The sequence below is a fragment of the Vitis vinifera genome, chromosome 6, assembly GCF_030704535.1.
Source record: "Vitis vinifera cultivar Pinot Noir 40024 chromosome 6, ASM3070453v1".
Lineage (NCBI taxonomy): Eukaryota > Viridiplantae > Streptophyta > Magnoliopsida > Vitales > Vitaceae > Vitis > Vitis vinifera.
Window position 1 is genome coordinate 5020493 of NC_081810.1, and position 12670 is coordinate 5033162.

The window sequence follows — 12670 nt, forward strand, 5'->3', positions numbered from 1 at the left end:
GTGTTTGTTTTTTTACTTAATTCTAAATAGAACCTTAATACTTAATAGTATTAAATATTAGGTTGTTTGTTTTTGTAGTATTTTATTTCTATTAAGTATTAAAAAGTAAAAAAAAAATCATTGTGTTATTTTTTCTATTTAGAAAAAGCCACATATTTTGGCTTTTTCTATTTAGTAAAAAGTTTATAATAAGTCATGAAAAAGTAAAAAACAAACAACCTAAATTCTAAAACTAAATGGTTTTCAGCAAAAAGCCAAAAAAACAAACACCACCTTACTGTTTACCCTTAAAACTTAATTTGGGAGTTGCCTTGGCTCCAGTGCGACACCCATGACTTGTGAGTTATCACTTCATAATTGGCAAAGCTACCAAAGTCATGAATGGTGCGTCTCCACACACCAATAGAGTGAGTTGTATGCACATGACAATGTTTTTTTGTCATGGAATTACGTGCATGATGTGTCCATGTATCATCAAAACTGTTGTTTTCATATTTTTGTTAGGTTTCTTTTATCATAAGTATGGCTAGTTTTGCAGCTATGTGAAAAGGAATTCATGATGCATGCATACATATAAAGAATAGTGGTGGAGGTGGGGGTGGTGGGGGTGGGGGTGGCCGTGGCCGTGGCGGCATTGAATATATGATAGAATAAAAATCAAGCAACCATCATGTCGGTGGAGATGGCCGGAAACAAAGGTATGATTCAAATTATCCTTGAATTTTATAAAATATATTTGGCTTTATTCACTCATCATAATTTCACATTTTAATTTAGAAGTTTTGCAAATCTCCTCAGCTCACATTCTATATTTTTTCTATCAAGGAATAATTGTTCGATCGCAAATATTCTATCAAGGAATAATTGTTCGATCGCAAATAAAAAAAATAGAGAATAAACTCATAAACTCGATATCTTGTAATAAAACTCATGCTTGATAGAATTATTAAATTGAGAATAGAAAATAAAGTGGTTTCATTAACAATTCATTGATATCATAATAACCTTGAATTTTTAATGAAATATAAGTTGCAAGAAAATATAAAAAGTTGTAAATCAAAATAATATTGTCAACTTAATCTAATTAGACTAAAAAATTAACAATATCGTTTTTTTAGTGATTTTGTGACAAAACATAGTGTTTACCAATCGTTCACAATCATTCAATGTTATTTGTCCTAACCAAACAACTTCAATACCAATATTCAATGATCACAAGACGAAGAGAGCATACATAGAGCAATAGACATGCAAGGAAGAAGCAAACAATAGTAGATAAATCAAACGAGTTCAAGATACAACTATATAACAATCACAACATAAACATATAAATATCCCAACACATCCAAAACATATCCGAACTGAATACATCCAAAAGTAACAATAGACGATGGCTATATCAAAACATAAAGGTTATCCTAAAATATCTAGGTGTCATGGTGTGGAGGCAAAAGTGGAATATTATTGGAACTCGAGCTAGGTTGGGATGCTATCAAGGCACAACTAGAGTTCAAGACTTGGTCGATCAAGCCAAGACAACCATCCATGTGCTGTGAACAATCATATAGCCCATCAAGTCGCCCCTAGAAACAAGCTTGAAGACCATTCATACGAGCATTGATGTGAAGGTGCATGTAATAGATGGAGGCTAACACATGATTCACCGAAGAACAATCAAACGAGGGCGGTAGATCAACAGCAACTCATGAAGTGCTAGTGTGTTGCCCTTTACTCGATAGTCCCAATCTCATCCTCCTCATCAATACGAGGGGCAACACTAGCTCCACGAGTGTGGTTGACATGCTTGGACAACCAACTCTTGTCAATTGTATCAGCCTTACTGCTTGGAATGGAATGAACCTCCTTCCTATGCTATATAGCCCATTTGGATAAACAACAATTGTGTTTTGGACTCGGTTGGATTCAAAAATTAAGCTTTGGTCCGTATAAGTTGCATAATGAATGAGAAGGATATAAAATATGAATAAACCAATATACTCTTTAAAACTATTTTTTTATCACAATATTTGTCAGACTTTTTTATTTTAATTTTTTTTAATAATTATTCTGAAAATTTATTATTTTTTGAAAACTAATTTTTTTTAAAATATATTCTAAAAATATGTCATTTAAAAAAAATAAATTTGACATATTTTTAGTTATTTTTTATATAAACAATTTAAAATATATATTTTCCAAAATGTTTGATTTTTAAATAATAATAATAAAAAAAAATTTATTTTTTTTTAGAAAATGGTGTATTTTTTTTCAAATCACTAAATTATATTAAATTTTATTAAGGTTTACAAAAGGAAAAAAATTTAAATTAATGTTTTATACTTTCTTTTTTTTTTTTTCATAGTCAACCAAGGTCATTTTTAAAAAAATAAAAAATTCATATATTTCTTTTAAAATTTCACACTTCCTATGGGTTTTGGGTTTAAATGGTGAATCTATATGGATCAAAGCTTAATTTTTGAACCCAATTGGTCCAAAACACAATTGTCCTTTGGTTAAATATAACAATAGATGTATATCAGCCTTACTAGAAATATGGGCTCATAAGCACTTGGGCTTGTAGGCCATTTTTAAATCTTTTGGGCCCCAAAGTCATTGCAGACCTGGGCCTGTATATTTTGATGGCAAAGGCTAATAGCCTAATACGCTCTTCTTCTTTCTCACACACCTTGAGGCAGAGTAACCAGACTTTCTTGTTTGTCATTCAACACTAGGGAAAAATCACTGCAAGGTATATGCATGGATTTGCCCTCCATTTCTTAATGTGAATAAATAGTAATACAGAAGATGGGGAAAATTTAGGTTGATCCTGGACTTGGCCTCTAATCAACTTCTAAAATCAGTGCTTACGAACATGGAACTGGGCAGAAAGACATTAGTATTAGTCGAAATCAAATCGAGTTTCTAGTAATTTGAAAAAAAAAATAAAAATTTGCTATTTCAATTTTATGTGACACAATATACAACAGAAATCGATAAGATTCAACACGACATTGAGTGTAATATATATCTTGTATTATTCTATAACCAAACCTTATCCCTTGCCAAGACAGACGGTACATGCTACATAATCCTCATCTATTTTCATCAGAGCCACGTGTCATAACATTTGATTTTTCTGCTACGAATTGTTGCCGATCAGGTGGGCCTCATACACAATCCATCTCGTTGCTTGTCGAGTTGGTTCACCAATCTGCCAAAATTGGTATTGTGCTTAAAGGTGGTTACCATACAATTAATAGTCATAAAAGTTATTAAATTTATCCCAATTTATTGGAATTTAGAAGATTTCAATGATTGAGACTCACCAAATTTTTGGTTGTAGAGTCGGGCGAAGCAGGGCATGCATCTTCCGTCTATTCTACTGCTCATCGTGCTTGCCCTTTCTTTATTATTGCTTTGGACAAAGAATATTAACCCAAGAAATATTGGGAAAATTTTTTAGATGCCCCTCGTTTGAAACTACATGGAAGGATACAATCATACAAATAAATGAATCACAAGCATGCTCTTTGGCAGTTGTCACCAAATTATCTACTGTTAAAAAGATAAATTAATCAACAACTCTTTTGATCGGAACTTACGAATTATAAAACATGTGACGTGTCACGTGCTTCACATGGTCAAGGGCAGGCAAGCGCGAGGGAGTTAGTTAATGATATCCGGTATCAGATTTTTTTTTTCCTAATCTTTCGGTACGGGCTGAGTCGCGTGGTCAAAGCTTGATTTTCCCGATTTGCCGGTCAGTCTTTCGGCCATTTTTGGAATTTTGGGACTCCAACTTGGTGAAAGAGGAGATTTTATCCACTTGGATAAGTATGCTCTCATTACATATATTAGCTATTTAGAAAAATAGAACATTAAAACAAAATTTTCATAAATCAATTATTTTAATTATTTATTTTTAAATTCTATTTAATTTATTATTAAAGACACAAAAATCATGAGTTATTTGTAAAATCCAACTAGTTATGGTGAAAAAGATTTTTAGATACTTGATTCAGACATAACAACAGTACGATGCCGAGATATTGCTCTATGTACACAGCAAAGAGAGAACAGATTTTGATATAAAAAAATGAAAGAATTTTTCTTTTGTATATAATTCTATACTCGCTCATCAGGCATACATCCGTGTTTGTGATTATTCTATAACTTTATATCCACAAAAAGACAACACCATCGTACCAAAGGACAATATAGCATCATAGGGCGGCAGGCTGAACCGCCAAAACAACGTCAACCGGGCCTATCGTTTCAATGGGACCTTCACAGTTCACCCACGCGAAAGCGACGATGGAGAAGAAGACGACGACGACGACGTGCTACCGGAAACCCCGGTACCGTAAAACAGATCTGACAAGTAATTTCCCATATCGTCTGGTGCAAATCTCACCACTGACTCCGAACCCGGTTCCCTCCTCAACCTGGCCCGGTTCTTCTCGTAAAAGGCTCTATACGTCGGTTCTAGTTTCTTAGCAATAGAGAGTTTGATTTCTTCTTGAAGCTTGTTATCTGGTACGACCCACGATGTTTGCTTCCGGTACACTTCTTCAAAGGCGGAATTAAATTTCTTGAAGCATTCTTTCGCTTTCTCTGGCGAGATGTCAGCCGATGGATTCTCCGGCAGTGATGAGAACACTTTGCTCCAACCCATGCGTTCGTAGTTGGATGCGTACTGTTTCACCTTAATTTCGTGTTTTGCGATCCAGTCATCTCCGAGGAGGTATCGGATATTGGAGGTACGGACTTTGGTGGTAACGTACTGGAGATTGTTAGCGAGGAAGATGTATGAGAGAGAGACGTCCTTGTAGAGCTTGGCCCTGCCATCGAGTTTGCAGAGAAGCACAAGCACGAGCCAGGCTAGGCGCAAGGAAATCGCCGATGTTGGATCATCGTCGGACTTCGGGTTCTCAAAGTAAGATTCTGGCATCGATGATTGTACTGTTAGCGGCCATTCGGCGACAATGACAGAGAGAACTCCGCTGTAGTCGGAGAGGAATGAGACGTAATTCATGACGTATCGTGTCAGAGGATGAACTCCGCCGCCGCGGATTGGCGTTTTGGATGAATCCTTCTGAATCGCCGCTTCGAAGTCCGATAGCATTGTTCTGACGGCTTCACCGAGCCTGATGAGAGCACTGGTTGCTTGTGATAGCACGGCGGAGGTTGACTCAAATGAAAATATCGAGTCGATTTCAGGCCAGAGATCAGAGATGGATTCATAGAGATCAAGTATTCTGAACATTTTCTCGGGCGTTTTCTTGCATCTGGCAACATGTTCTGGGAATCCAAACAGAGAGAGCGCACCTTCCTTTGTAATCTCCGAGAAACACGACTCTCTGATGGAATCAGATGCAGAGAAAACACGATCACAGAGAATTCGCTCCCCGTAGAAGAGAGTTTTCACCGCAGCCTTGACAGCATTCAACCAATGCCTAATTTTGTTTTCGATCAACTCCCAGTCCATCTTCTGAATCTGCGAATAACTCAATCTCTCGACTCCAAGATGATACAGGCTTTCATCGACAATCGACTTGCGCACAAGTTTGTAAATCTTCACACACTCCTTACCATAACCAGAAGAAATCATACAATCCGCGATGGCCTTGAGATCCGCCATCGCCAACTCCGATTCCCTCTCCACTCCAGAAACGGACTCAATGGAGGCTCCGAACTCCTCCTCCGACGCACGGTCGTCTTCAAAGTCGGAGATGCTCGACCTCGCAGATACATGCGAGGAGACGGACTCGGGGTCCAAGTACTCCCGACTGGAAGAGAGAATCTGGTAGAACTCCTTCTCGAGTCTCTTCATGGCGAGCTGCATGAGGTTCTGAGATCGGATGAGCTTCTCTGAAGTGGAATCATGGTTGACGAAGAAGTGCATAGCGCGTTGCAAATCCGCAACAGCGCTTAAGAACTGCTTGGCTTCGCTGCGGCTGGAATGAAAGAGGGAGGTGAAATTGGCGAAGGAGGACTCGTCGGAGTACCACTTGGAGATGACTGATTGAGCGTTATCGATGTTCTCGTCCATCATGGACTCATGAAGCGGGGAGGAAGGCGCACGCGAGGGTGAAGATTGGTGCGAGGATGAAGGCGAAGAAGCCTTGAAGAAGATAGTCCTCATCCCTTTTCTAGGCATGTAAAGTGAAATCCTCAAATGAGAATAGTTTTGAATACGCAGCGAGAGAGAGGGGAGAAGCGCAAGATGTTAGTTTCGTTTGGTGTGAAACAGATGAGGAGAGCGAGTGGAGACGGGGTATTTATAGAGGAAGTGGAGCGAGGGACATGTGGTGAAAAGAAAGGAGAGCTTAGATAGTTGTACCCAACAGGTTGACAAAAGTAGTGTCGACGCGGTTTAATCCCTTTTCAGATTGTGTGAATGGAAATTAAGTAAATTGAATTTCAGATTGAATGTATGAAATTCCCATTTGCTAATTATGCTGAATCCAAGAATTCTTCCTATTAATTCCCTAGTTAACACGCAACGCAAGCTGTTCATATGACATAAAATTAATAATGCCCACATAAAACATCCACAATCTCAAAATTTCCAACCTCTCATTTGCTCTTTATGCACTGTCGTTTTCTTCCGATTAGAAATTATTAATTTATGTTATTTTGTAGACTTGGTAAAGTTCGACCACAATATATACCTTAATTACACCCACTGTTTTGAAGATTTCTCTTTTAGCCTCTATATAAGATTGATTTCGTGCCTCCAGCCCACTATTAATTTATATACTGTTTGACTATCTCTTAACAGAGTGCTGGTTGCCACAGAGCTCTCAGTATGAGACTCCTTCTCACATGCCTTTAGACCGTTTCTGGTTCATAAGTAAAAGGAGTTCTAAAATGAAGGAGTTCAACGGCTTTCACTTCAAACTTCCTTAATATGAGAAAGGACAAAGTCATTCTAGAGCGGAGTCAAATTCAATAATTTAATCATTTGAATTTTGATTTCATTTAATAGTGAGCTTCCTAATTATTAGAAGTTAGGTTTTCCTTTTTAAATCTTTCATATAAAATTATTATTAGAGTTTTGTGACCAAATTCTATTTGATCCTGTTTAATAGCTTGTAGTGTGATATATATAGTGAAATTATAAAAATTATTATTACAGTTTTATATAAAAAAATGGGTTACTTTTCAAATAAAAATAATATACAAAAGGTTAAATTCATAAATATAAGAATTATTTCATCATTTTAACCCATTAATTAAAAAATAATAATAAAATAAAGACCCAATTATCAGCCGGTAGAAGTACGTCACGCTAAAGCACCTTTCTTTCCGTAAATGATTACCTTGAAACACCCAAGCAGGTCCTTCCCATAAGCATGAGGTAAGGCAGCACGTTAGGCATAATCAGGTGAAATGTAAGGGATGATGTGGTTTTCCCCCTTAATTATTATTTAAATTTTTATATCCTAACGTAAAAAATTCATCACATGAAACAGAGACTTTGTCATGAGCCCATGAAAGGAAGCCTTCTAATTTTAAATTCTGCCACGATCGTTGTTGTTACAACTTTTATGTTGTCTAAGATTCCACCATTGACGAAGCCAATCAAATTTTAATAATCATCCCAATATGTATAGTTTTTGATGTTTGGACCTCTCCATTTGTCTATAGTTGTTGGAGGCATTGGCACAACCCAACCAAATCAATATTCCATGCTTTTGCATTCCCTTTAGTATAAGAAATGTTTTTAAAAAATTAGGAGTGGTAAAAAATTGGAAAATATTTTTACAATATTAAAAAATTATTTGTAATGTGATTTTAAGTGATTCTGTTAAAAGTAATCAAACTATTTTGATTTTTTTTCTATTGAACATATTCCGTAAAAAAAATAAAAATCAAAGGTCACTTTAGTCTCGTGATATAATTGATAACAAAAATATTCATTGGGTGTACTATTTTCTATTGGAATTTAACTTTTGCATAATCGAAAAGCATAAATATTCATTGAACATGTTTAAACTTTTAAATCAACTTTATAAGAGAATTTGAAAGTTCTTTATAAATTAAAAAATTATATGTTTTAAAAAATTAAAAAATCAAATTTATTATTTTATGAAATGTGATACTTCTAAAAATACTTTAAAAAAACATAATTTCATTAAAAAAATAATAATCAAATGAAGTTTAATATCGTGATTGATGTGATATAATTGACAATAAAATCATCCATTGAATGCATGGCTTATTGTTTTTTTAATTTAACTTTTGTATATTTGAAAAACACAAGTATTCATTGAAATGCTAAACTTTTAGATTAACTTTATAAGAATTTGAAAGTTATTTTTAAATTAAAAAAATCATATGTTTTAAAAAATATTTTTAAAAAATTAAAAAATCAAATGTATCACTCTCTGAAGTGTGATTATTCTAAAAACACTTATAAAAATAAAAGACACATTTTCATTAAAAGAACATAGTCAAATGGACTTTTAATGTCGTGATATATGTGATATAATCAATAACAAAAAATCATCCCTCGAATGCATCACTTTTCTTTTCAAATTTAACTTTTGTATATTATGTAATTGTTGAACAAGTCTAAAACTTTTCGATCAATTTTATAAAAATAAGTAAAAAAATATTCAAAATAATAAAACAACAAAGAAGATACACGTAGTTAGGACAGTTCTAAAATCTTATGATTAAAAATTGAAACATGTAAAGAACACGACATCTCCAACTTTGGACACCAATAATTCTAACTAATAATAATTAATTCAAAGTTGTCCCCTTTTTTCAATTGACTCCTATGTTAGAAAATAGTTCTTATGGACAATTATTTCCTAATATCACTTAATCCACAATTCGTGGGATGCTTTGTTTTGTCCTCCCCTAATATTTTAATCAGTTGACTAAGTCAACTAACTTCTCCCTGGATGCTATTTAATCACCAATGACGTGTCACGTCTCTCTTTCTTAATTGCTTCCTGAATTTTCCAATTGATAACACTCCATTATTGCTAAAGAGTAAACTCCAAGAATGAGAACCGAATCATGGATGACGCACATCGATATTCTCCTTCCCTTCCACGTTTTTTTTAGAGATATGAAAAAGGTACACGCTTTACATTTGTTTGGCCAATTAACTTGTAAAATTAAATTTTTTAATTTTTTTATTAAATTTAAAGCAACTTTTAGCTTGATTTAAAAAATAATGGTTATAAAAAATGATATTTTCTTAATCATTTTTTAAAACCAAAATCTAATATTTTCACTTGTATACAATGATATCAATAATAAAAAATTATTTGTGTCAAAGAAATTTATGTACTGTAGTTCAATCGAAATAACTTTCGATTACTATTGAACGTAGAATGGATTGATCTTATTAATTTTTGATAATTTATGAATGGATTGATGTTATTAATTTTATGGATATATTTGATTATATATATATTTTTTTATATTAAAGGTATTTGTCAATGATGAGATTGGTCAAACTCTATTAGTAAACTTTGGTAAAAATAAAAATAAATTACATAAAAATTGAGATTTTTTAATAATCAGGAGGTTAACGACATTGCTAGAATCAATCACATCATGGCTTGTGTTAGCAACTACCTTCATATTTGACCAAATGAAGGGAGATGCTTTGCAAATTTCCTCTGCCGCCTCTCTCTCTCTCTTATCATTTTCTCAACTTTCTAAAAGGGCGGAAAGCCTTTTCCATTATAAGAAGCTACAAAAAACACCAACTTTGAAAATATGAGCTCAATTTTTTTCAAATTACATGGTCATTTTCAAGTCGATACAAAGGCTATTCAGGATTACTTGACTTCAAAAAGCAATAGCAGTAAAAAATTTCGGCGTTGATCCCAAGTTACTTAGTACTTAGTGTTGGAAAGGAATGAACGTCAATAAAGTAGCCTCTTCGTACCTCTCCTCGGACAAAAATTTTAAAAAGTGACGTCTCGTGCTGCCGCCTCTTCATAGTTCGTGCATCTCTTCGGACAAGAATACAAACCTTTCATGCTATATTAACACAAAGGTTTTAGTAAATACCATCGGTTTTGGATCTAAATAAGTTCTCAAAACATAATATACTCGTTGTATCCTATAAAATTGCGATATCAGTAAGACAAATATTTCTTACGGGTCAAACAAGTTTTCATACTAGGATTAGAGATCGACTTTGATACTATTTATTAAGACCCACTTTTAATTATATAAATATTGTCAGCTTTTAACTTAAAAGAGTTTTCAAAACTTTAAAACGCATTTATAAAATTAAAAAGAGTTTATACTTATATGATGTCAAGAATTTTTTTCAACTTTATACGATATGGGATGTCATATATCTTACTTGGAAAAGTGCAAAAAAAATTGAATTATGAATACCTATTATATATGTTATATTTTTAATTATTTAAAAAGAATGTTTTGGTTTGAAAATTTTGAAAGTTGATTTTATGGATTCGATATATTTAATTTTCTTATCTTTTAACTGATCAAAATAATAGATTTATATATAATTGTTTAATATTTAATGATTTTTTTTATATAATTTAGTGTTTTTAAATTATGATTAAATTAATTTTTAAATGCATCCATTATATTTTAGGTTAAAAAACATGCGTATATTTTTTGAATTTAGTTTTAAATTTTAAGTTTAGAATTAACTTATATCCACTTAATCATTTAAATCGATTTTAATCAAACTTGGTTTAATTCAATTTTTCCATCAAAAAAGGTCAATTCGATTTTGATTCAAGTGTAAATTAACCATATCGATTGAATAAAATTTTCTTCTAAAAACCACCTTAGTCATACTTTTTTGTGTTTTGAGTACCATATATGAGGCCTTATGATACAACCTTAATCTCATTCTTTTATACTTTGTTTTATCTCATATATCTTTGTTTTTGTACCGTTTTCTTCTTTTTATTTATTGATTTATATTTCATCATACATTTTAGACAATTTAAAATTAAGGGGATATTTGTTTTTTTACTTAATTTTAAATAGAACCTTAACACTTAATAGTGTTAAATATTATGTTGTTTGTTTTTGTAGTATTTTATTTCTATTAAGTATTAAATGTGTAAAGAAAAATCAATATGTTATTTTTTCTATTTAGAAAAAATTATATATTTTGGTTTTTCTATTTAGTAAAAAGTTTATAATAAGTCGTGAAAAAGTAGAAAAACAAACAATCTAAATTCTGAAAATAAATTGCTTTCGGTAAAAGGTAAAAAAAAAAAACATCCTCTAAATACGATAAATGCTAATTCTATCCTTCAGGTTTCCTTCTCTCTCTATTTATATACTAAGATAAGTAAAAATATTAAGAGATGAGTTATAAATAGATGCCATTAAGGCACAAGAATTCAAAAGAATATAATTGGAATAAAAACAAATTGAATAAAATGATTGGGAGTGATTTTAGTAAACGTGTTTAGTTAAGAAAGCGTTTTTGTAAAAACAAAATAAGTGTATAATAAAATTTAAAAGATATTTTTTAAAACTTGAAAATTTAATTATATAATTAAAAAAATCACTTATAATGTTTCTTACTAAAATTTAAAATATTTCCGGAGAAATTCTAATTCCGCCCGTCCAAAATTCCAAAATTTCGGGTATAAATTCGTTAATAAGTAAATCTGCTTTTGCAATTGCATTGATATCGTGGGGCATGAGCAGTTCACGGTGTTCGACCAGCCGAGGAACCGCGTTGTTTATGGGGTACCAACCTAAATCTAAATGTGGGGAAGTTTCTAGGAACACGTGGCTTAATTAGAAGCTCTCTCCCTCCAGGAAGCTTCCAAGTTCACGTCACATGTAAGTCAAGGCGCATTTCATGTATTCAGACTTCATACCCTGGGTCCTGGGAGAAGCTAAGCTAAGCCAAACACAAATGTTTCTTCTGCAATTAATGAGGATGGTGACATGGCAAATAACGCTTCATCTTATGTCAGTCCATCTGTTTTTATCTAAAATTCAACAGCGAGGTTAGGCGGTGTGGGGCAACCGGAAACCGGTAGCTCTGGTTTCAGCAAAAAGGACTGACTAAATTCAGTGTATTTGGCGATTTCGTACTCGACTTTACAAGCGGCACAAAAAATCCCAATTCGACGTATAGCGATGCCGATGAAATTCAGTGTATTTGAAATGTCGCTTATGATCGTGAAGTCTTTTGTTCACGTGTGGAAGTTGGTCTCCAAGCTTCATGCCCAGTTTCAGTCAAGCCGCAGCCATGTGGCTCGAAATAATGTAACTCAAATTTAGTGAAAATTTTGTTAGAGGAATGTGTAGACGAGTCAAGATTTGGTGAGTTGAAAAGTTTGACCTCTTTTATATCATGAATTATTGCATCAAATTTACGGACGCAGGTTTCAATTCAAATATTTCTGAATGCTCTCGAATAGTTTCGGTCCAGTTCCTTTCAAGGTTTTACGAAGCTAGCTAGATATAAGCATCAAATAGAATCTAATTCTATTAACAAATATCGGTCACTCCAAGCAAGCATAATACAATACACAAGCAGGCATTTTAGAGATTCTAAGTGCATACACGGCCATGGCTGAACGGGTCTTCTCCGGACATTGCCAGCTTGTGGCATTGTGAATTTCCCCCTTGACGCCACCCATGAACTGTGGGCCCATCGAAATTATACCTGGGGCATCATCTG

General features: G+C 33.3%; 1 protein-coding gene across 1 annotated transcript; it reads right to left on the reverse strand.

Moving 5' to 3' along the window:
* Positions 1–4081: 4081 nt before the first annotated feature.
* LOC100248374 (exocyst complex component EXO70H1) lies at positions 4082–6368 on the reverse strand. The gene has a single exon (XM_002281483.5). The coding sequence runs from the start codon at positions 6158–6160 to the stop codon at positions 4295–4297; it is 1866 nt and encodes a 621-aa protein (XP_002281519.2). The 5' UTR covers positions 6161–6368; the 3' UTR covers positions 4082–4294.
* Positions 6369–12670: the final 6302 nt, after the last annotated feature.

What these genes read in the sequence shown, in the direction of transcription:
- LOC100248374 (XM_002281483.5), bottom strand. Translation starts at nt 6,160, where the DNA reads ATGCCTAGAAAAGGGATGAGGACTATCTTCTTCAAGGCTTCTTCGCCT.